The 26570-nt window shown below is 33.5% G+C and overlaps 1 protein-coding gene across 5 annotated transcripts in view; it reads left to right on the top strand.

Annotated features, from left to right (window-relative positions):
- LOC148943474 (homeotic protein ultrabithorax-like) overlaps positions 1-26570 on the top strand; it is a 178732-nt gene that overhangs the window by 142821 nt on the left and 9341 nt on the right. For 3 of the 5 annotated variants that reach the window (XM_089101865.1, XM_089101862.1, XM_089101863.1), the window contains exon 4: positions 13170-13305. Coding sequence is in view for 2 of the 5 variants with exons in the window: in XM_089101860.1 (XP_088957986.1) it covers positions 13242-14043 (802 nt within the window). In the remaining 3 variants the exon portion in view is untranslated. Of the gene's footprint in view, positions 1-13169; positions 14044-26570 lie in introns of those variants that run through there. The other 2 variants (XM_089101860.1, XM_089101861.1) reach the window with 1 other exon arrangement.

Here is a 26570-nt window from a genome sequence, read left to right as displayed (position 1 = left end):
CGAACAGGCTAAATGTCTATTTGAAAACTTGAAAGATTTTCCCTAAAAAATAATCTTACCAATTTGCCTTTAAAACATCTGAACTAAAAAAAACTCTTCTTTAAAGAAAAATTGATGTTAAGCGACAAATTCTCAACGGATTTTATGATATCTTGTCACAGAATTTGTTCTTGAACCGCTAGAGACAAGAAGTCAAGCTTTAGGGAGAAGAAAGGGTGAGTGGGAGGGGGGCTGATGAGGATGGCAGTCTCCCTCCTAAACGAGATAATTCCCGTTGAAATAGATCTTTAACATCGAATCTACGACCACAGATTTGATGCTAAAGTCAAAAACGAACAAATAAATACGTATTTGTTACGATCCTTCTCAAAAAAAAAATTCGAAGTTTTGTATTTTTTGAGCTATTAAAGTTACTTGCGTTGTACTGTGATTTTCCCAAGAATTCATTTTATTCTTAAGATTAATACTTCAAAACTTCTCTGTTTCAGAGTTTTGGTTAGGCTCGGCGCACTAGTCAAAACGAGTTGTTTGAAACAGTTCTTTTTCCAATCATGGCAAATTTCTTCTACCTATTGTGAAGTAACTAAAACCTAACTACAACCTAAAGTCAAAAACCTAAATCTAAATACCTAAAATATACATAAAAGTGAAATCACAAAATTCAAATGTTCCACTTTAAAAAAGACAGATCCAGAGTGATGGTTCCATAAAAACATTGCCTCTAAAAAAGTGCCAACAATTTAGAAGAGAAATCTTCCTTACTTTATATAGATTAGGCCTACTGTTGCTGATATTTTAAGTACTCTGTTTCATTTCGAACAAAACGACATATTTTAGCAGATAAGAAATTGTAAGCTATTATTTTATACAGAATAACATCTTACACATGTTTATTTTCTAAAATAAAGGAGCATGTGCTTCATTTTTTTTTTTTTTTATCATATCTGCTTTACTGTAAACTTAAAGACATCGAACTATCAATCTATGGCTATCAAATCGAATTATCCTAAGACTTTCATGATCGTTATATAATTCAGTTGTCAACCAATATAAACTGTAAACACTCAAATTAGAGACAAAACAATGCGCCTGATTTATAAGAAGATAATTTGGTAATATTTTTGGTAAATAATATATAATTTGGTAAATTTTTGGTAAATAATAAGTAATATATAATTTGGTAAATTTTTCACATAGGTACCTGTAAACTTCTGCGACTTACATCAATGTTAAACATATTATCAAAGAAATGAGGATGGGATAGGGGATAACAGACTTTTATATATGTATTCCTAAAAACAAAAATATACAAACAAATAAAACTCATTTTTTTAGGAACGCTATACTCATTCAGTTTGACAGCCCTTAAAGCTATATCTTTATTTATTAGAGCGAATCATGGCAAGCCACAGAATTGGCATGTCATTATATATAAGCGCTAGTTATTTTTTCTTTAGACAAGAACAACAATAAACTAATCAGTAAATAAACTAGGGACACTTAATTATTTTTAACACGGAATTGCAAAAGTGGGTATAGCAACGAGATAATCACAGCTACAAGACCCAACACACCCTCACATCTCACATAAACATACGCAAAAAAAAATTAGAATAGGTAAAAACAAAGGAACACCTGTGCACATAGACATAGTGACACAAAATACCATTTTTTGAGAATATCACATGTTTGATTTTAGGATTAAACAGCAAATACTTAAAAAAAAGAAAGCGAAGGGACGGGTATTGTTTTTTTTTTTTTTGGGGGGGGGGTCTGTTTCTGATTTTTGCTGAAAAGATAGCCTATATGGCAAACGTCATGCACAAGGCCGTACCCACGATTTTTTTTTGGGGGGGGGCTTACAAAAAAAATAAAAAACGTAAAAAATTTGTTTATATCCATTTGTGTTACGTTTTTACGAGCCAGACAAAGATTTTGGGGGTGGGGAGTTCAAAACGCCCTCTCCTTTGGGTACGGCCTTGGTCATGACACAGTTTAATTTTATATTTTAGTGCAGTGTCTTAGTTTTATTAATTAAGAATAATATTATATCGCGACAATCGTTAAATTTTTGTTGCCACGCAGACGTGTTTTATCACGGGTTTCGAAAACTCAAACAAGCATTAGATATTATGCTATCTCATAGATTCCATTTTCAGCATGTCATTTCTAATGAACCAATCATATCCCTTGAAAATCAGTAGAGACACCTATAATTTCAGTTTAAAGCATGTACTTAATTCGAATTTTAGGATTTCTACATATTATCCTGACTGTGGGAGGAGCCAATCTTTGAATATTGACAGATCCCAAGATTTATTGCTGTCACGATTTTCGGTAATATAATTGAACAGATCAAAAGTTAATGGGGTTCCCCGTTCATATTGAACCATAAATGTAATTCAGCACAGAAATAGACGTTCAAATTTCTTACATTGGGCCGAGGCCGTATCTGGGGGGGGGGGGTGGTTACGTGGTTTGAACCCCCCCCCCCCCGAAATTTTTGACCGAGTCGAAAATAAGTCGAAAACTATTAAAACCTAGGTAAAAAATCAGTAAAATTAGTCGAAAACTGAGTCAAAAATTAGTACCCCCCCCCCCCCCGAAAAAAATCCTGGATCCGCCCTTGCATTGGGATTGAGTGTTATGCTGAATTAATGCAATTTTCTGAATCAAAACGTAACATGGAAAGTTCAGTAAAAGATAACTGGTAAATTTAATTAACACAAAACAAGTCATTCAAGTTTACATTGATTCCAAGAAAATTTCTTATTCTCACTTTATTAACTTATCATAAAAAAAAATTTGCTTGCTTTCAGTGAGATTAGACATATCTTTTCTACTTCTACAATATTGTAGATCCTTTATTCATGATTTTTATTAAATAGTTTTGTTATTGACCAAGAATCAAGTTTTTTTTTATATCTACTGAAAATTATAAAGCCGTAGCAAAAACGATGTTTTTCAGCGTTTTTTTTTAAGTTGTAAAATAAGTTTTACTGTATAATAAACTTAAGTTTTGCAATAATCGAGTAACTTAATTTTTGTAATTTATTGATTTAAAAGATTTTACAGTTCGAACTTTCAACTGTAAAATGCATTATCAGTAAAAATTTTTTTTTGAAAATGGCGCTAGGAAAGCATATTATAGCGATTATTTTATAGTGCATTTTCCACAAAACACTTGCCTAGATGAGATATCAAACTTATCATGGTAATGGACTGCTAGTTAAAAAACGGTATCCGTCTATAGTAACTGAAACTTCAAAAAATGTTGATAAACATAATTGTGTCAAACGAATATTCTTTTTTATGGTGACTCCAAATATACAAGTTTCGCTAAATTTAAAATAGCTAAGCCATGGGGCGTCCATTCGCAAGCACTTAAAGGAGTGGGGGCAATTTTTTTGTTCTTTCCATTTTTTAATGAACAAAGGTTGTTTTCTAAAGAACAGGAGGCGCAATATATATATATATGCATATATATATATATATATATATATATATATATATATATATATATATATATATATATATATATATATATATATATATATATATATATATATATATATATATATTTATATCCTACAAGTTGCAGATCTTACAATAACAATATGTCAAAACTTTAGCCCAAACAGAGCCAAAATACTATCGAAAAAAACCGCCATTTGACTTAGGACTATCGAAATAGCTCTACCAAATTTTCTATGGTTTTCTATGGTTTTAGCATTCATACTGCCACATGGTATCACAAGTGTTCCCAATTATAGAAAATTCCATATAAAATGGAAGGCTATTGCACAGAATGTATATACAGTACTACTAACAGTTATACAATATTGCATTACGATATACCAACTTATGGGGTCCGCGGGTATTTTTGGAGGGATGTCGTGCCGAAACCTCAAAGAATGGATTCTTAAGGTCATTTTTTCCAACGTTTTACGAGAGGTCCTTCCAATCAATGCGGAGACGGATTTTATTTAAATCTCCTCATATGAAATAATGTAATGGAACTTAGCTCATAATACAGATCAAACAGTTCGTGGTAACGAACTGTAAGTAAGGAGCGACCCGGCTCAATGGTAACCGAAACTCTAGAAAACGGTATTTTGATACAAATAGATACATCAAAAGAATCAGATTTTAATGCTAATTTCAAATATATAAGTATATAAGTTTCATCAAGTTTAATCCTAACCATCAAAAGTTAGGGGCCTGAGAAAATTTGGCTGATTTTCGAAAAAAGGGGGAAAGACCCCCTAAAAGTTATAGAACCTAAATGAAAATCACACCATCATATCCCGTGTATCAGAGAACCCTACTGTAGAGGTTTCAAGCTCCCATCTACAAAAATGTGGAATTTTGCATTTTTTGCCAGAAGAAAGATCACGGCTGCGTGTTTATTTGTTTGTTTGTTTGTTTTTGTTCCCCAGGGGTGATCGTATCAACCCAGTGGTCCTAGAATATCTTGGGAGAGCTCAATGGAATGGAAATTAAAAGTTCTAGTGCCCTTTTTAAGTGACCAAAAAATGGAGGGCAACTAAAAATGGGGGGCCCCCTCCCACGCTCATTTTTTTCCCAAAGTCACCTGATCAAAATTTTGAGATAGCCATTCTGTTCAGCATGTTCGAAAATATTATAAGTATGTCTTTTAGGATGACTTAATCCCCCGAAGTTCCCAGGGGAGGGCTGAAAGCTATGAACTTTGTCCAATGTTAACATATAGTATTGGTTATTTGGAAGCACAGTAGACAGAATATACCAGTAAGCTTATCGCAGATCATTTCTGGTCTTCGTGAACAAAAAGCTCCTCCCACTTATTTCTGCCTTAGCTTGTTTAGCATGTCTAACATGTTTAGCATGTCTAGCATGTTTATATGCTAGACATGCACCTGTCTAGCATGTCTAACATGTTTATATCTGCCAAAACGTTCTCCGGAGCACTCGCACCCCGGTCCGGGTTTTTATAATAGGAGAGATAGAGAATGATCATACTGGATAATATATGAACTGTGTTTGGAAGCATAGGCCTACAGACGTTTTCAGGGGCGATTTTTCCTGAAAGTGGGGGGGTCGGGGGTTATGTGGGAGGATCTTTCCATGAAGGAAGTTTTCATGGGGGAAGGGACATTGCTATGAAAAGGACGCCGGACTTCCCAGCATTATTTAAAAAAAGATCAGAAATTTAATATAAAAAAACAAGTATTTCAACTGCAACAGCAGCAACATCGAAACTTTAAACGAACAGAAAATATTACATATATGATTGGGTTCACCGTAGTCAATGCCTCGCTCTTTAAGCCAAAGATTTTTTAGTACTTTCATAAGAGCTATTTATTCTAATTAACGGCCTTTGTGATTAAGCGGTCATTTTTAAAGAATTGGAACAAAATTCGAACTTTCGCTTAAAGAGCAAGGTATTGACTAGGGGGCGAACCCCATAATAAACTTATTAAAAATATATGAATATAGAAGTTCGTTAGGTAAGTTAATTCGTAAGTTACGTATATTTATTACTAATAAAAACGTTCGTAAATAAAATTAAAAAAGTTTCGAGAAAGCCATTTAACTAAATAAAAGTAAATTAATATGCAAATTTTGTTTTAATTATTCATGTACGGTGAGCCATGATGAAAACCTGTATTTATTCAAAAACGTTCAAAAATTAAATAAAAAAAAACAAGTTTTTTAAACTGAAAGTATAAGGCGACATTAAAACTTAAAACGAATAGAAATTATTCCGTATATGAAAGGGACTGTTCCCTCCTCAGCGCCTCGCTCTTTACGCTAAAGTTTAACTTTGTCCCACAACTTTATTTTTTAAAACAATAAAAAACTTTAGCGTAAAGAGCGAGGCGTTAAGGAGGGGACAGTCCCTTTCATATACGGAATAATTTCTATTCGTTTTAAGTTTTAATGTCGCTCCTTACTTTCAGTTTAAAAAACTTGTTTTTTTTTATTTAATTATAAGGAAAAAATGGCTCCCCTATTGTCGCAGAAACGTGTTTAGTGTGAAGTAAAAATTACATATACATTATACTACTAGGTGGCTCGGGAGACTTCTCAAAATGAGAATGGAGCAGGTTAAAAATTTTCTGACATTGTAGGCTGGTTTTTATTTATTTTTTTTTAATATTGGAAAAGTGTTTTACTGATTGATTGGTTTTATCATTTTGTCTGTTAAAATGGCACGGTAACTGGTTTTGTAATGAATATTTTTCCCTATTTGTTTCCTACACGACGGAGGGGTATATAGCTAAAGACGGGGGGGGGGGGTATATATTTCGGTGTAATAATTTTTCTAATAAGTCACCCTCAAAAAAAATTTTGGAACTCTCTTTTTCCCAAACTCTGTTTTAAAATGACATAAATAAAACCTGCTAGAATGCCACAGTGCATCAGAAACTTATTAAACAATACACTTGTTAAGACATCCGTATTTTCTATTTATAATAAATTCCATTAAATTTTAAGTCCTTTTTATAAGCGTATGATCTTATTTGAATGATTTATTTAATTGTTTCCATAAATGCCAAGCCTAATCTAAACAGTCATGTCAATAGCAGCCCACATAAAGAAACCAAAATGATACTAAGTTTCGCAAATTTTACGGTGTGGTTAATAAATTGTTTCAATGGCAATAAAAATTTTCAGGTTTAAAGTGGCTTGGAGTTTTACGAGCCATTTCGAGGTGTTAATGCACACCAATTGACTTTAATGTGTAGTAAACGTCGTAATTTGAATTAGACAGGCTTTATGGCTTTTGTGTCTATTCCTGGCATCTATTTTAGTGATGTTTTTAAGGATCGCTTTAGATAGATGGCAGACGCAATTGGAAGATGTAGAGCAGCAACATGTAACATAAAGGTTGAGCACAAGAAATGATAGATACGAAAGTTTAGATGCTTTTAAAGCGGTGTATACAAAAACTAAAACAAAGCTTTTCATAGTTTTTAATCATGCTAATTTCTTAATCATTATCAGAATAACTGAATTGTCAGAATATCTGTTAATCTAATGACAATTTATTATAATAATACATATCTCACGAAAAATCACTCACCTAGAATTCTAGGCAAGTATAAGATAAAAAAAAAACTTAAAAAAGGAAAAAAGAAGAAAGTGTGATTATAAAAAATCGGGATAGGGACAAAGCGGAAAAGAGATTAACACACAAACAAAAAAACTGAAAAGGACGCCTGAACTCGAAACGAGAAAAAAGAAAAAGAAGACGAAGGCAAAGTATATTAACGTTATCAGGAAAAGAATAAAAACAAAAGGAGGCCATATACCATCCTACTTAATACAAAGAAAATGATATGCGATAAATAAAAAACACTTAAAAGTTGAACACATATTAATAACAGTTATAATATGAGCATAATATAAAATGGAATAAAAAGTGAAGATCAAATTACATTGAAAAATGGTTTTGGCAGTAGTTTTAACCAGTAGTCAGTAGTATCTCAGTAGTCTTTTACCGGCTATACTATCAACTACTTTGGAGGAAAAAACGGCGTGATCTTTCTTCTGGTAAAAAATGTAAAATTCCACATTTTTGTATATAGGAGCTTGAAACCTCTTCAGTAGGGTCCTCGAATATGCTGGATCTGATGGTGTGATTTTTATTAAGATTACTTGGTGTTTTGAGGGTGTTTCTGCCCTTTTTTAAAAGAATGAGCAAATTTTCTCAGGCTCGTAACTTCTGACTGCTAATACTGAATCTTATATATTTTGAATCATAATCAAAATTTGATACTTTTGATATATTTATTGTTATCAAGATTCTGTTTCTTAGAGCGTAGTTTACTATTGATCCGCATTGCTTCTTACTTACAGTCCACCACCACGTAGAGAAGAGAGAGAAGAGATATAAAAAGAGAGAAAAGAGAGAGAGAAAGAGAGAAAGAGAGAGAGAGAGAGAGAGAGAGAGAGAAGAGAGAGGGAGAGACAGAAAGAGATAGATATTAGGCCTTCAGAGAATAATCCTTAAATTGAGCCACCCTAGATGAGTAGATGGCACACTGGAATTGCAACCGTTTGTCTTTTGGGACGCGATTTTGAGTCCTGGTGTTGCCATTCTCGAGTCCTGGCATATGAGAGGGGTCAATGGTGTGAAGTAGCAAGCTTAGCTACCTAGGTTACAGAGCTAATGGGCCTTTGAGACCTGAGCTTCGATCTAGTTGGGCCCGCCCCACTACATTTTTCAAATTTTTAAGCCTTACGATTTGTAGCAATTGCCCTTTTGTGACAATAGCCAATATTGCTTTGTGATTCTCTCTCTTTCAAACTTGTTTCTTTAAATGATCTAATTTGACCGACTTTATTTTCTTTCCTTACAGTCAATCTATGCTTAACCACGCAATTTCCACGGTAGCAAACACTATATCAGTGGCGGATCCAGGGGGAGAGGGTCCCCCCCCTCTAGCGTAGTCTAAAGTAGTGTAATTTACTTAATTAACCCAAATTTGCGTTAATTAAACTTGCTCCTAACGCAAGTTTATTGGATCAACCTTTTTTTCACCCCCCCCCCCCATTTTTTTTTATCGGATCAACCTATTTTGTGCCCTACCCCCCCCCCCCCCAAAAAAAAATATCCTGGATCCGCCCCTGCACCATATTAGAAATGTTTTGAGTGGAAAACTGGATCGCGTTATCTTTTGTCGTTTTAGCGTTTTGCCCAAAAAAAGGGGAAGAGAGAGTGTGTGTATTTGTGTGTGTGAGAGAGAGAGAGAGAGAGAGGGGGGGAGGGGGAGAGAAACGGAGATAGATAAGGAGGGGAAGATATATAGACAAAGAAAGGAAGAGAGAGAAAGGGGCGTGAGACATAAACAGGCATACAGATAGAGAAACCGATCGAAAAACAGACAGAGAGGGAGAGAGAGGGGGAGAGGGAGAGAGGAAACGGAAAGCAAACCTAATAGCAAATAAAACCAGGAAACGTAGCAGTGAAACTAAAATCTTCTTTGCCCAACCTTCAAAGTTTGTTGTTATGCATTCTTAGCCAGATTTGTCATGACTAATAATACAAAACAGCTAATCAAAATATAGGCTTTAAGTTTTATGGCACTTCGTATCGCAGTGACATGATGGAATTAGTACTTCAATAGAAACCCTCTGGATTTGACTCAATAACTGATCGTAGTATGTCACTGCAGCATATTTAATAGATCTGTTTCTCAATTTTTCTATAAGAAAGGAAAATTTTAACACTCCAAAGCCGCGACATGATTAAAAATAGATATAAAAACGCATAAAAAAAACTGAAAAGATCTTCATAGACGAATAATATTGTATAAAAAAAGAGTTTTTTTTTGCTGTACTAGGCTGACCAAGGCAAAAATATTCAAACCCGAACCAATTTAAACTTAACTAACCCGTTAGTTAAGTGCTCCTAAAACAAAACAACAATTTTAAAAGTGAAAGTGGAATTTTCCATAAATTCCACACAATATAAGAGCCTAATCCGCACTAAAAATAGTACAAAGCAAACCGCTATACTTGAATTAAATGACGCTTTCAAAATGACTAAAATTTAATTTAATAAAATACACTTGTTGAAACCAGTGGCGTGAATTCAGGAAAATCTAGAAGGGAGAATGGATTTGTCGATATGTAGAGGGGGCAAAACAGCTGTTTTTTCTACTATTCAGTAAAATACGAAAAAAAAAATTATTCTATGAACATTCCTCCAAGAAAGTGGGGAAAAAGAATCCTAGGGGTCAATCCTAGGGGGTTCCCCAGTTTACTTAACCGGTTAAAACTCAACCTATTCCTGAATACCTCATCCCCCCCTAGAGAAGAAAGAATATAGTCCTAAAAAACTGAAGCAATAGTTACCTAGTGGCTAAACTAGTCTAGAGAATGTACTATAGGCATATCACGGAGTTTCAGTATATCAGAAATTCACCGTAGACTTGTAGACAAGTCTTTCCAACAGAAAAGAGGACATATCTTCGCCGACCAGTACTAATGCTAAATTTGACTGACATTATCTTATCCTTTCTGAGTCTCAGTGCATTAATGAGCTTAATTTTGCTTATGCCATTAGTTTGGGGCTTAGGATGTGCTACTCTTTTTCTTTTCTTGTTTTTTTTTTCTTTTTTCTTTGTTTTTTGTTTTAGACAAATTCTACATTTAACAAATCGATCAATCTTCTCTGACTCAATTTGGATTTTTATTACGGATGTGCTTGGTAATCTGCTTTATTGACAGCTTTATTTTCAGGGAGAGACAAGGCTTCATAATATTGTAAATTTTGATGTAAGGCTATAGACCTAATCTTATAGACTGATTTCATAAACCCACCTATATAATATACTAATCATAAAAACTCGTTCAAGAATATACTAACTACAAGAAAAATAGAGAGTGACTTTAAAATATGATAAAGAACAGAAATTATCCTAACTGTAAGGGGATACCTCCTCCTTTTTAGAGTTCTATTTGCTACTGGTATGGGCTATAAATTGGCACGGGTACCTACTGCTCATTACCAGAAACTATTGGAAAACACGTCTGTTCTTTCAAAAGCCTACGAATTGCAAGTTTTTTGGTAAGCAGAGCAAATATTTTAGTTTGGGCGAAACTATTTTTTTCTATTTCTTTGCGTATTCACGTCGTAAGAAAAAACATTTTTCACAGTATTTTCATATTTCAAGGAATGTTACCTAAATTATTTAAGCGAATCAAAGTTTTCAAGGCAGTATCCAAGGGGGGATACGTTTTGATGCGCTTTTAATTTTTTTGTCACAACTTAAAAAAATATACCCCCACCTTAAAAAAAATCCAGAGACGACCTTGAAAGCTATCTAATTTTAAACTAAATTTTACGGTAGACATAGCCTTTTTTTTGTAAAGTATAACAATTTATAAAGAGACTGTCTTTCAGTTTACCTTTGCAGGTGAATTCTCAAAAGAAATTTTTAGTTTTCTAATATTTAGAGGCTTTGCATCGGTGTCTTCGAAGAGCAAAAGCTTTAAACACCCTCTAGTTTCGTCCTGAAATTACCCTGTAATAAAGACATTTAATGGTTAATTTTCAATAATTAGCACACACATAAAAACGTCAAAAAATGCAAAATTGCTTTAGGTTGCTTTTACCACTTTGAAAATTAAGTCCATTTTTCAAATTCGCTGCTCGAAAGGCAGAAGATTAAACACTGTCAAAGAATTCTCGCATAATTCAGCCTCACTGTTAAAACATGCGACAGTAAAGAATCGAGTGAAAACCAATAGAATGAGTGACTATTTTTCTTCGGTAAAGTTGATGTCTTAACTAAGGCTTTATCTGAATCTTCTTGTGTCACCAACAATCAATCTTCATTATGCAGCAGCGCTAAACTTAAATTTAAAATGACTTTATTATATCCAATCTGAATTCAGACCTAGCAAAGAGTCCCTATGGAAAAGTACACGCCGGATTTTATTAGTCTGACAAAGATATACCAGTTATTGTAGTAATCACGAGTAAATACCGAGGTATGTACTTCTCCTTTTATATATATTAAAATAATAAGGACTGTGAACTTTTCTTTCGGTTTCGTGCTTTGTTGCTCATATAATAATATTATTTGGTAAATTGGCAGTTTTCAAAATAAGAAGAAATTGCCATTTGTAGCTGATTCACGATTCTTTAGGCTATTATTTTCCTTAGTCTTGGAAGTAAAATTTTATCATGAAAACAGATCTGCAGAAATTTTTAAAAAGAGCAGGAAACTTTTCAAAAATGGCGTCAGTTTTGCCGTGATGTCATTTTTAAGGGGTTTCAGGCTCTTTAAAATTCATACAAATTTATTTTCATAATAACATTTTACTATCAAAACTAATGAAAATAATAGTTACCATTCCTGAATCAGCTACAAATGACTATTTTTCTGGGCCCCGTTAACGGCTCAAAATGTAATTTCCCCGAAAAGTAATTATTGAATTATTAAAGTGCATTAAAAGATATCAAGTGATGCATTCACTTTTATCCTAGCTAATTTATATCGGAAACTACAAATTTACCTGTTATTTTCAAGACCAAACTCCTTTTCAAATCCAGCAAAGAATGGAAAGCTTCACACCAATATTAAGCTTCAAGCTAACTTATACTTAGTAAAAATCATTAAAAATCAAACATGTAATGCTTCTGAAATAGAAGACTAATTATAAACAGACAACTTTGTTCCAAAAACTAAGCTGCTGACGCAAAACAGGAAAACAGACTCACTGACGGATCCATAGGGGCTGGGAAGATCCCCCCCCCCCAATATTTTTTCTGGCACCTTCATTTCTTTTTTTCTGTTTTTACTCTTTTTAACAAATAAATTTCTCAATTTGGTCAACTATTGGTGCCCTTATCATACTAGGCCCCCCCCCATATTTTGCTTATTGCCGCCCTTGTCACATTGGGCCCTCCAAGATTTTGCTTTAGATCTGCCACTGGGTAGACTGATAATTTCATAGAACAAAACCTAAAAAGATTGGATGCTTTTTCAAATACCTCCTCCCTCATATCTTACAGAATATTCAAAAAGATTTTTAAGCCATTTTGTGAAGCACTAGCTGGTCATTTAAGATTAAGGGGAAAAATATTGTGTTCTATTTTAAAATTATGGACAATAAAAAGGACAGCTTGATGGATTTCAAATGCTAAGTATGACAGATATTGGGTGTTAACAGAACTTAGTGATTGTATTTAATTAAAATTAAATTAGCAGCTCTTTTATCTCTACGTTGGCTGGTTATTCACAGTTATTATTTACTAGCTTTCAATTCAAAACTAGATTTTTTGGCTTTATAAGCTTCAGTAACCTCTTTGTACCAAACATGGCTTTTGATACATGCCACTCCATAGAACTACCATTAGTTGGTAATGTATGCTTTCTAAATTTCTGGTCCTTTCTCGTTCCCAGTATCTGCAAAACAATTTAAGTTGCCTTCTATAGATTAAGATTAACAATATCCAATATAACCAGGATCTTTTAATCCATGACAGCAAGTTTGTTTTGTTTTTCACAAAAACGGTCAATAACTCAGTTGTTTCCTGGACTCTTCTTAATTTGAAGAACTTCAAAAATAAAATTCGTTCTAAAATTTTTGACGGCATAGTGGACTAAAGACAAAAATCCCCTGTGATACTGTTTTTGGACCCTGACTTAGAAGCATTCTTTTTTTAGGCTCCTTTGTTGAAGTGCGAAGTCTAATTAATACTTGATGAAAAGTCAAAGGTGCCTTGGATAAGCGTGATTATGAGTTCATATTACCTCAGTGCGCAGAGCTACGACTCAGGAAGTTTTCATTCGTTTTCGCATCAGCAGCCATGTGAGGTTAGCTGCGACTTAAACAGACCAGCCGTCCAAAACACACCAAACCAAATGATTCTACATGACCCTTATAGAGCAACTAACTACCAATGGTCATCAGAATCTTATTATGGACCTAGTGCAATAAACCAAAATTATGTTGGAGCTGTACAGGGCCCTCAAGTGTATAGTGAGTCAGGTTATTGTCGCTTATCTCCTGGTTCCCGTGGTAGGGACCAAGAATACAGTCATTCAAATGCATCACGTGTTTCTAGAAATTGTCATTCCATTTACTATAGCCCGGTAACTAATAACAATAATGCTCAATATTATTCTTCAAATTCCCGTGACACAGCTTATAAACCCCCACACCCCGCTTACTCTGAAGGTGACAGAGCGTTGTACCATACCTATCAGGCACGGTCTATCAACGCTGTTCAACCCACGAGTCATAACGTTCCTCCTTCAATGGACCCCCAATGCTCACAGCCAATAATACAAGATCTTGACCAGCTTCGTCCTGTATCAAAAAGAGAAGAAGATCCCACTCCCGGGGAAAATAAATCTTTCTCCCCTAGACAATCAGCCAAACAAACATCGTGTGCTCAGCCACCCCCTATTTCTCAATCGCAGATTGGATCTGGATCCGGAAACGAGGACAGCCATGATGTTTCTTCCGACGAAAATGAAGAGCAGGGGGGAGGAAGTGGGGATTCCAATCTATATCCATGGATGAAAAGTCAGTTTGGTAAGTAACATAATTAAATATCTTAAAGTATATGAGTTTTTTTTTTTTTTTAATATGATGTCACTTGCGTTTGCCACTTCACGCTTTACATTGCCGAACCAGTTCATAGTCAATGTTGGACTGCACAAAAAAAGAAGTTTTGGAGCATACGCTATTTGCGTAAACTAATAATTTAGTACCTGGGATTTTTAATTTAATAATTTATTCATTATAAAACAACTTTATAGAATGTGCAACATTCATTGACTTACTGATTATAGACTGTTTGAACTTACCTTTTGATGGTGAAAATACTTAGAAGTGAGTTTAACTCTGGTAAAGCCCCTTGAAACGTTTTCAAGTTTTTAATTTTTTTTTTTTTTACTGGGCTATTCACTATTTTAAATGAATTTTAGTTATCAAGAAGACAAAACAAAGAAGAAGAAAAATCAAACATGATACCGTGTTTTTCCATAGCTTCTTTTATCAAAATTAATGCCAACCTATATGTTCTGCTGTTTTATCTTTTGTGTCGTATTCTGTTTGATTCAACTATTTTATTATTGTTAGCGTAACATATACTTCAGTTTTGTGATTCATTTTCACACCCCAAGCCAATGATGAACAGTATAATTACCATACAACTAACAGTACCAATAATTTCTCCACTAACCTACTTCACAGAACTACTTTCGCTGAAATTTGAGTGGCTCAGATGACGAATTTACTAACCCAGTGGAAATAATTACAAGAAAAAAAATCGAGAAGAAGTTTTACAACAGTTTTTTACACATTTTATTCATGATCCAAAGGGATAATTTTAGTTTTTCAGTTTCTTTTATGTCGTTAAGCAGGGCAATGTCTGTAAGTATATTCGGGCATAGTTAATCAAGTTTTTTCTTTCTTTTTATTCTACAAATATATCACAGTGTTTCTGTTCTTTTTTATAATAATTCTCATTCGTCGGTCATTTTCTGGCGAATGTATAAAGCTAAAAGTCAATATAAACACCGCTAAAACATTAGAGATAATTCAAAATAGGATCTTGAACGACTTATCCATGAGACATCACAGACAGATGAAAAGAATTCTAGAATTCCTCCCAATCCTTGAACTTGTTCAGATCGTTTGCTCAGGAAGGAAATTTTATTTCCTTTTCATTTCTTGTTGTAGAGATGGATGAAAATTTGGGTGCTAAATTCGAAACAGAAATATATATTTAAATTTGAGTCTCTTATATAAATAATAGAATGCAAACGAGTGCAGGGTTCGTCATGGAAAAATAAAGGGTTCATTCTTTTAAATTCAAGTAAGGCTACATGGATCATCTTTAGAACTAGATTAAGAGCACAGCTTGTAATTTCTGCTCTTTTCTACACGGACTTGCCAAGAAAATAAACTGATAAAAATTGTATATGGAAGAATATCTAAAAACCCCGGATTTTTACTTAGATTTATCTGTTAAATGTTTCAAATAGTTTCTGCTTCATATCCTACAAGGCTTTTGAAAATGATACAAGTATAAAAGATTGTTATTCAGGGCTATTGCTCTTATTAAATTCAAACAACTGTAACATTGGCTACATTTGAGAAAAAAAAGCATGGACTGCATTTGATGGCCATTATGTAGTATAATTTTAATTGCGCCCTATTTTCAGAACCGTAATGGACTTTAATTTTTATTTAATGGTTAAAGAAAATATTTTTTGCTTTAGAAGCAATTAACATTCTTAAATGAAAAAAATTGATTTTGATGTTAGATATACTACAATTTATAATGTGGTAAGGATTATCCGAACTTATAGCATCCGTTTATTGTGGTTTCAATTTTTCACTTTTCTTCGCCTTTTTCTTCGCCTTCTTCGTCATTTTTCTTGGCCTTTTTCACCTTTCGCCTTTTTAAGAGTCTTTTACGATATTCGTACTTTCAGACTGAACGAAAGAGTAGGATTTTCTAGAATTTGCCTTACTGTACCAATATACCCCTAGTTCCTTATCCAGCATTTCACCAGTTTTATGCATTAACAACTCGTCTGGCAACTCTTAGAAAAGGCATACTAGTTCAACATTTTTTTAAAAATTGACTTAAAGCACCAAAAACATCAAAATGTAAATATTTATATTTTTGATTTTATTTAATACAACGAATTTCTATTATTGAAGCGTTAGTATGATAAACTTGAATCTCTAGTTACTCCCTCAGTTATGCCTTAGTGTAGCCAAAAATCATTCGTGTTAGTCGAGCCATGCTTAGTTGAGCTGCTTTTCCGACCCCATGCTATGGTACATTTCAAGCATTCACCGAAAGGAAGAGCAAATACCAAGGGCTCTTCCAGGAGAATTGGGAGCAATGCTGAAAAAAAATTATATTCTTACCTCCGCTTAAAAGAAATTCTTCCTTTTAACCTCTATTTCATGTAGCAAGCTAAATTATAGTGACTAATAAGATACAGATACACCACTCACTCCCTTCCTACATTACTTTCAAAATAGATTGAAAAGTTTAAATTGGCATTCCTCAAGTTTAAGACATTGATGCATAAATGGCTATGGGCAATTTAGTACAATGAGATTTAGTCTTTGAAGTGATCAAAATATATTTAAAATATATTAGAAGTAGAAAGTTTTTTGGGTTTGCTTATAAATATCGGAAAGTTTATTTACTTTAGTTTAAATTAAAATTTTGATATTTGAAGGGTTGAAAGCTACTCTACTTTTACATTATGTCATCTGTCCTTATTAATTTTTTAATCCAGTTTGTGCTCCGCGAGGAAACTCATTGATGAAACTATTTTCTTTGAATACCGTTAAGACATCTTAAGGACAGCTTTATGGTCAAACTTTCAAATTTATTGAGTATTTATGGATATACCTGTAGTAAATCTTAATTATGACTTACCTGTGAATATTGTTTATGAGGCAATATCAACATAGCACTCTATTTAGCTTTTACATAACAAAAGTAGTTGTAAAGAAGTAAGGGTGATGGAAACATAACTTTATCTTGAGGATTGATTGTCGATATTTTTCTATTTGAGATTAAATTGTGGTACTGGACGAGGTATTTATTTTGAAGTTTAATTCTAATATATTTTCTGTGGAAAATAGAAATCTGGAATTTTAAATAATTAACCATAAATTATTAAGAGGGGCAGGGGGTAGGCGAAATATCTGGATTCCGATCCAACGGGACCTGGGCGGATATCTGGAAGGATTTTTTTAGTCTGACAGATTTTTACGCCGAGATTAGTTTTCAAAAACTTTTTTTTTTTGCATGATAGACTGGTGAGAGAGTAGGTGTGAGAGAGTAAATTATTATTATTACTAATAATAATTTATTTTTAACCCGCTAAATTAACAAAAGCGGAGTATAGATATAAGAAAGAACAAAAAATGCATACAAAGCGACTAAATACACAGTAATACACAATAAAACACTAAATACGCAGTAAAAGCACAGCAAATACACAATAAAAGCACGAAATTAAAGACGGAGGCGGACAAACCCATGATGAGCTGGGAGAGCCTTCACTGCCTGGGGGAATTTTTCAACAAGCCCAACAAGCTTTTCAATTATATCTGGAAGCCCAAAAACTGAGACAGGGTTACAGTTCCAGTACCACAGGGGCAAATACAGTAGAAAATATGAAATTATATGTTATTTGCTCCATACAAGTTACGGACGTTTTCAATAAATGAACGTTTTCTCTGGCTGCTCAATTTTGCGTGTTGGGGAATTTTCCATAAAAAGGGGGGTGGAAATCATCAAGTTGAAGGAGAGAAAATGTCCCCTCTCCTCTTCTCTAGAAATTTCTTGTTATCGTATCTGATCAAGAGTACTCACAAGAGGCCTTGGGTCCCTCCTTAAATCTATATATGAATCCTACATTCTCCTTGCTAATTTGTATATAATATAAATTAATTTAATGTTCTGTGGCCTTTTTACCACCCCCCCCAGCCCCGAAGGTCTCTTTTTAACAAATGTGAACAATATCAAAAAAATTCTTAAAAAGTTAATCTGATATAAATTACAGTAAAAAAAAATACATAACAAAACATAGAAATATTAAAAGAGACAACATCATATTCAACATCCTAGACAACAACATAAACAAAAGACATAGATAAACTAATAAACGAAACAAAAGACATAGATAAAGACATAGGATGCCATTATGGAGCAAATATGACCTTAAATGGGTAAAATATGACTTTCCATCTTGTTGTCCATTAATTGAACCCAAAGAGCCTCCTCGCTCTGATATTTTGTATCCATTAATTCTCTAATTTTTTTGTCAAATAAAATTATGCATGATCAAATACTATAAAACATTTTTGTGCTTGGTTGATTATTTTCTTATGAAAACAGGTAGTAGTTCCACATCCAGTGGGACCGAGCCTTCTCCCGAAATTTCAAGTAGATAATTTCTTATATTAGTCCTTACATGATTGCCTAGAATAGAATTAACTGATAATCCTTGTGTTTAATTGATTTTTTTTCATGTTTTTTAAAAATACCCGTTGATTTTAAATTTAGTCTTTCTTGGGAGAGGCTAGATTTACATTAAGCTTTATATATGTAGGCCTTATTAGTATAACCACTTTTAACTTATCGAAATGTCTCATCGGACTACCTTTATAAATTTCGTTTTATTGCGATTTCACTATTATATATATTTTATTTAGTAACAGTACTCTTTATCTCTTCTTGCTAGCTAACAGTGCAATAGCAAAGTTCTTATCTCATTATTTTCTAAATTCGTCATTTATTGAATTTTCAGATTTTCTTCCAGTTTAATTGCATCCCAGACCCCCACCCCCCTTTTAACGCTTGAATTATATAAAAAACTAGCTGATTTCTTTCTTTTTTTGGCATTGAAAAAAAAAAAAAAAATATGACAAAAATAAAGCCATCAGTAAAAGCAACAAATTTTTGTGGTTCCCATATAACTCAACAACCATCAACTCAACCACCTTTAACTCGACTACTGCATAACTCAACTACCTTACATTCAACCACCAAACAACTCAACCGCCATTAATTCGACCACTAAAAAACTCAACCACGATGAACTCAACTATCACTTAATTCAACTACCTTAAATTCAACCACCAAACAACTCAGCCACCAAACAACTCAACCACCATCAACTCAACCACTGCATTTCTCATCTACCACATAGCTCAACCACCATGAACTTGACCACCACATAATTCAGATCGGTTTCAATTTTTGTCTCGTGAGGGATTTTTATATTTCGTTTAAAAAAAAGAGGAGAAAAAAGCGAAACATTCCAATTGGTACTGTTTTTCTGAAGAGAAAAACGCGACTCATAGAGAGGAAAACTGGAGTCCAGAGAGCAAAATACATTTGGGCAATTTGTATTTATATTTCTGCCATTTATATATATATATATATATATATATATATATATATATATATATATATATATATATATATATATATATATATATATATATATATATATATATATATATATATATATATATATATATATATATATATATAATAGTAATATATATATATATATAAGATCCTTAACTAAAGAGAGAATCATAATTATTAACTTGGGGGAAATGACCACAGAATTGATCAAATTCTATTTCAATATCTTGTAATGGAACAAAAGCTAAGACTGAGATAATCTTGACGAGGATATTAAAATTGGGATCATTTTCGAAGTCATGTTTGAGGCCTAGCGATTGAACTTTTCTTATGACTAATTTAAAACACTTTTTCCACAAGAAAAGTTTTTCAAGGAAAAGTAAACTGCTCCATTAAGCCAAGATTCAGCAAAATAAAATCGAATAGTCTTCCAAGCGTAAAACTATCACAAATCACTATTAATAAATAAATGAAACAGAAAACGAACAGAAATTACGATAAATAGCCGAGTTAAACTCGGAACGAGCAAAAAATTAACATGAGTAGGGCTGATGACCCCTATGCCTTCTCAAGACCAGAACAAAAGACCAGAGCACTTTATTAAAAAAAAAAAAAAAAAAAAAAAAAAAAAAAAAAAATGACCATGGATTGTCAATTTATTTGACATATACTGACATTTCTTCCTTAAGGTTTTGATACTTTTTCATTCATAAAAGTAAGGTAGGTAAAAACAAATGTGTTTTGTATTTTAAAATGTATTTTAAATGTATTTTTAAAATGTATTTAAAATGTATTAAAATGTATTTTGTTTTCAGTAATTTAAGTGTATTTTGTTTTTAAATTAATTTCTGTTCGTATTTTACTGACATAGTATTTTTCATGGAACAAAAAATATTGTATGTCTTTTCAGTTTTCTTCGATACGAATCCATAGTATGGGTTGCTATTTGTATGTTGAAGAAACTTTTTCAACAATTTTTAACCCTAACAAAAACACTATTTTTAAATTTAATTTTATAGCTTCTGAAGTTGACCTGAAAAATGAACCTTTATATAACTCCCAAGAGGTTATATCTATGCTCTTTGACAACCTGGATACACTTACACTCTTTTTATTTATTATCCACCCTTTGATCACTCTCAATCTTAAAAAGGACACTAGAACTTCCTAATACCATTTCAATGAGCCCCCCTCCGAAGTCTATACGATCATTCTTTCTATATAAACCTTATATGCCCCCAGGGCATAACTTACAACCCTTGCCCTGAGGGCTGTGGCGGGGTTGTCATCCTCAAAGACATAATTTATGGACCTTTCAATTACTTTGAACAAAATGGCTATCTCAAAATGTTGATTGGATGTGTTTGGGGAAATGGTGGGCGTGGAAGGGGTTTCAGTTGCCCTACAAACACTTTTGACTATTAAAAAGGGCACTAGCCCTTTCAATTTTCAATTGAATGAGCTCTTTTCGAAGTTTTTATGACAGCAACTGCCCATCTCAGAATTTCTATCTTATACATTTCAGGCAAGTACTGGGTGTGGGGGGGGTATCCACCCTTCGATCACTCTCAATCTTAAAAAGGGCACTAGAACTTCTGATCACCAATCCAATTAGCCACATCTAAAGTTTGAACAATCATCTCTTCTATATATACCTTATATGCCCCTAGGGCATAATCTATAACCCTTACCCTGAGGGTTGTGGGGGTTTTTCATCCTTATTGACAAAATTTCCAGACCTTTCAATTACGTAGAACAAAATGGTTATCTCAAAATTTTGATTGGTTGTGTTTGGAGAAATGGTGGGTGTGGGAGAAGGGGTTGGTTACCCTCCAATCACTTTCGACTATTAAAATGGGCACTACCCCTTTCAATTCCCAATCGAATGAAACTTTTTCGTTTCTTTTTTTTTAAGTTTATACGACAACAAATAGCCATCTCAAAATTTCTATCAGATGTATTTTGGGAAAATACGCGGTGCAGGGGGGGGGGGTTCACCCTGCCATCACTCTGAATCTTAACAAGTGCACTAAAACTTCTGATTAGCAATCAAATGAGCCCCTTCTGAAGTTTATACGATCACACTTTCTGTATAAACCTTTTATGCCCCCATGGCATAACTTACAACCCTAGCCCTGAGGACACTGGGGGGGGGGAGTTGTCATCCTCAAAGACTTAATATCCGGACCTTTCATCGACTTCGAAAAAAATGGCTATCTCAAAATTTTAGCGCTGCCTATGATAGACTGTGAAAAGTGAAAGAACCACTCCGATAACGTAGAATTTGGAAACTCAACTCAAAAAGCATATATAGCTATTTTTTCAAAAGTGTTCAGAATTCTAGTGGGATTGGCTTTTGGCACCAAGTCTTTAAGTTGCCTTGTCAGGCAAAAGAAAATAAATGTATGGTGGATATAAATCACCAGCCTTTGCATGTAGTGTATATAGCTGAAAAAAAGCTTCATCTATGACATCCCACTTAGTAAGTGGAAACTAAAAAAAAACGCAATTTGGAAAAAAAAATTGTAAATAAAATATCATTTATTTATTTCTATTTTTAGAAAAACACCTAAATTTCTTATACACAATTTCTAAATATCGATAAGGACATACCCCTCAGACTCTATTTACATAACAAAGATGTAGCCTACATATCTTGTACGAAAAGGGATGTCAGTAGTAAAACCTATATTTGGTGCTCTTATGAAAAATCATGTAGACTTCTTTGGTTTCATCACCCAAGTTAAACAGGATATTTTCGTAAGGCCTTTTGTGCATATTAAAAAAAAAAAAAAAAAAAAAAAAAAAAAAAAAAAAACACAGCAAAAATGAATTCCAAATGCAAAGCTTTTCTTACGGAAGTAAAGAACGAAGTTGAAACTTAAAACGAACAAAATTATTGCTTCACCGATTACATAAGAAATATGTGCAAAACTAGCTCACATAAACTGAATCGGAATATTGTCTAATATCTGTAGAATTCCAAAACCAGAGCTTTATTGAAAATTGAGTTTGCTTGACTTTTTCTAGACAATTATAATTGTGTACTGCATAGTTATCGATATTCAAAGACTTTGGTCTTTGTTTTGAATTAGTTTTTGGTCTTTGTTTTGTACAGGCTAGTCACATAATTTACTGCTCCTAAAAGAACATTGTTTTTTTTAGGGGAGGGGGGTGTTGTCAGTAAAGCTCCAGTTTTTTGGAAATCTACAGACAATGGGAAATATCAAGTCAGTTTGTATAAGCTAGTTTTGCAGATATATCTTACGTAGTTTGCGAAGCGTAAGTTATGTTCGTTTTGAGTTTTAACCGGTCTTTACTTTCGTCAGAAAAGTTGTTTTTTTTTAGAAATTAATATTAAAGAGAGTAGATTTGCTAACGCCAGAACCTTCCCAATTAAAATGATTCCAAAATAAAATTATTTGAAAATAAATAAGGTGCGACAGGGTGCTTAAACATTATTGTTTATTTATCTTTATATGGACTAGAATATAGGTAACTACACTATTATACTCTGCAAGGGTATTTAAAATCAAGAATCTCTTGTGTTAATTTATACCAAAAGTTTTTAACTCCAGTTTCAGGATTTTCACTCCAGTGCCATGACAGTCTAAGTGCTCCACAATAAATATTTTCAATTGCATCAACTTCATAATCTTGTTTTAATTTTTTGTGAGACCAGGGCCATTCCGTTCACAGAGAAAAGTTGGAAGTCTCAGCCTCGATCCTTTACCTGTAAGTTGTAAAAAGGCAATATTCGAAATTTATAATCCTGGAGACAGACACATTGTAAAAATCAAGAGTAAACGTGAGGTTCTTATTATTTTTTGCAGTGATAAAACTCTACAGGGCTCTGTGGTTCAAAACATATTGTTGAGTGCGCTGTTATATTGCACGGAGAGAATCGTTTGAAATTGACATTAGGCCCAACGTCTTATTATTTTTTGGGGTACCGTGTCACTTAAAATCTTGATCCTGAATTAAATAAAAAACAAATCTATTTCAACTGAGAGTAAGGTGTAACACTAAAACATAAAACGAACAGAAATGATTAAGGATATGAGGCGGGCTGTCCCCTCCTCAATAACTTGCTCTTTAGGCTAAAATTTGACTTTTTGTTCCAATTATTTAAGAATGACTCCTGAAGCACAGAGCCGTTAAATTAGAATAACAAGCTTTTCTACTGTTAAAAAAAAATTGCGTAAAGATTCTCATATCCGTTATAAATTCAGTTTGTTTTAAGTTTTAACGAAGTCCCTTATTTTCAGTTGAAATACTTGTTTTTTATTTAATTTCTTATCGTTTTTAAATAATACCAGAAAATCCATCTCCCCTCTATGAAAAAATTCCTCCGTGGAAAGATCTTCCAACGTAAACCCTACCCCACCAGAAAGTCACCCCCACCCGAAATATATCTGTATACTTCCCAATAGCCAATACTATATGTAAGTAATGGGCAATGTTCATAGCTTGCAGGCCTTACCTCGGAGGCTGTGGGGGGTCAAGTCATCCTCAAAGAGACAACTATATGCTGAACAAAATGGGTATCTCAAAATTTTGATCAGACAACTTTGGTAAAGAAAAAAGGGGCGTGGGAGAAGGGCTAGCTGTCCTCCAATATTTTTGGTCACTTAAAAAGGGCACTGGAACTCTTGATTTCAAATAGACTGAGACCGCTCCCGATATTCTAGAATCACTGGTTCGACTGATCACCCCTGGAAGACGAAACAACAAAAACAAATAAACACGCATCCGTGATCTTGTTTCTGGCAAAAAAATGCAAAATTCACCATTTTCAAACGGCTCGTGGTATTCAAAATATGTAAAATTCATCAAATTTAAAGTTTATCCATTAGAAATTACGAGCCCCCCAAAAAATTTGCCCAATTTTTGAAAAAGGGGGGGAAGCACCCCTAAAACATCAAGTGATCCTAAGCAAAATCACTCCATCAGATTCAGCATACCAGAAAACTGTACTGCAGAGGTTTCAAGCTCCTATGTACAAACATGTGGAATTCTGCATTTTTTGCCAGAAGAAAGATCACAGATGCGTGTTTATTAGAAAGATCATGGATACGTGGGAGGATCTGTCCATGGAGGAATTTTTCATGGGGGAAGGGAATTTTCCATGGAGGGGGAGTCGGATTTTCCGGAATTGCTTGAAAAAGATCAGAAATCGAAAAGAACGAATTTTTTCAACTGAAAGTAAGGTGTAACATTAAAACTTAAAACGAATAGAAATTATTACGTATACGAGGGAGGTCACCCCCTCGTCAATACCTCTTTTTTTACGCTAAACTTATTTTTAGTACTTTTCAAAGAGCTATTTATTCTAATTAAACGACCTTTGTGATTCAGGAGTCATTCTTAAAGAATTAGGACAAAATTCGAACTTTAGCGTAAAGAGCGAGGTATTGACGAGGAGGCGATCCCCACCCTTATACGTAATAATTTATGTTCGTTTCAAGGGTTAATGTTGCTCCTTACTTTCAGTTGAAAAACTTGTTTTTGTTTAATTGTATATAGAAGCATCTACAGTAGGATTCCCTGAAATGCTGAATTTGTTGGCGTGATTTTCATTATGATCACTTGACTTTTTAGGGACACCCCCCCCCTTTCAGAAATTGAGCAAATTTCCTTAGGTTTGTAGCTTTTGATGGGTAATATTAAAATTGATTATTTTAATATATTTTGAATAAGCATCAAAACTCGATCATTTTGATGCATCTATTCTTGTCAAGAATCTGTTTCTTAGAGTTTCGGTTACTTTTGAGCCACATTGCTCCTTACTTACAGTTCGCTACCACGAACTGTAAGGAAATATCGGATTCTGGTGAGTCTTGGTAAACACACATAACGGACTTTTGATGATTTTTTTTTCTTTTTAGTTTTATCAATGAAACAATACTTAAAAATAACATTTTCACATTTCATTTCGCATGGATGTTACTTGAAAATCTGTAAGACAAGTTTGCAGGTATGAGGTCTGTTTAAGACCTCAATCTTGTTACGTTCGATAGATATTAGCTTATTATCTTGATATGTTCACCTATTCTAAAAGATAAGTTCAGTAATTGTGTAATATGTTAACTTATCGGAGGACCAAAAGAAGACTAGGGGTTTGAATCGAAAATAAAGGGAACATTCTGCAGGATTTAAAGGGGCTAGATTCTCATGATTGGCTCGTAGAATACAAACTTCATTTAAGTTTCATTAGAGAAGAAAGGCTCCAAAGCATACGGATCTGAAGCGGCTATTTTCTAGGATGAGTAATCAGGGATGTATTCAATAAATAAAGTATGTTGAAATAAAAACTAAAAACCATAGAATTTATGGATATCCTGTTTTTAATTTTTTGTATAAAATCAATTGCCCATGAAAATATTGAGGCGATATCTGCCTATTTGATTATTTTTGGCAATAATTATTGCGTCCAGCTACAACAAGCATTTAATGCTCAAGTTCTGAATAGTTTTTTTTTTATCCCTATTGCTTTTTAAGTAGTCACAAAGGCGTTAAAGGAGGGAACATGGCATGGAAATCAACTCCTGCCACCAAGTCCAAAGTTGAATACATATATCTTGATTTTAAAATGGCTATATATAGGCTTCCTCCTTAGCTAACACTTCTGCCCTTATGTAGCTTGGACCCACTACCTCGTTTTAATCGGAATGATTAATATGCCCCAGAAATGATGCGTATAAAAGCATAAAAAACATGGAATAGAATCTTTAAATGTGAATTTTGCATTTTTTTTTTTTTTTTTTTTTTTTTTTTTTTTTTTTTTTTTTTTTTTAGTTCCGCTTAAATAAAACGAGGGTCTTCTGAAGATTAAAATCTATTATTTTTTTCAGATTTCTTATAGCTTGAGTCTAAAATTCATAAATAGCACAAATAGCTTCTTTTACAGCAAGCTTAAAAGGTTTGGTCTTTATGCCGTGAATCTGACTTTCTAAAATATTGTGGACCTAAATCTGACCTCTCTGAAATTCATCATTCCAAGACCCGGTTTTTCCTTTATTTGGTTTCTTTTGTTTGATTGGTTCTCGAAGTGCCTCCTCCGTCCCACTGAAAAATTAAATGTTTTACAAATTGAAAAAAAAATGTCTTTAAAAAAATAAATTTCTATTTGGTAGTAGTT

Source organism: Artemia sp. Qi Xiang Cuo, chromosome 15, assembly GCF_049724085.1.
Source record: "Artemia sp. Qi Xiang Cuo chromosome 15, ASM4972408v1, whole genome shotgun sequence".
Taxonomy (NCBI): Eukaryota; Metazoa; Arthropoda; class Branchiopoda; order Anostraca; family Artemiidae; genus Artemia; species Artemia sp. Qi Xiang Cuo.
Note: the sequence above shows the minus strand (reverse complement) of the source record. Positions and strands in the feature narration are given on the sequence as shown.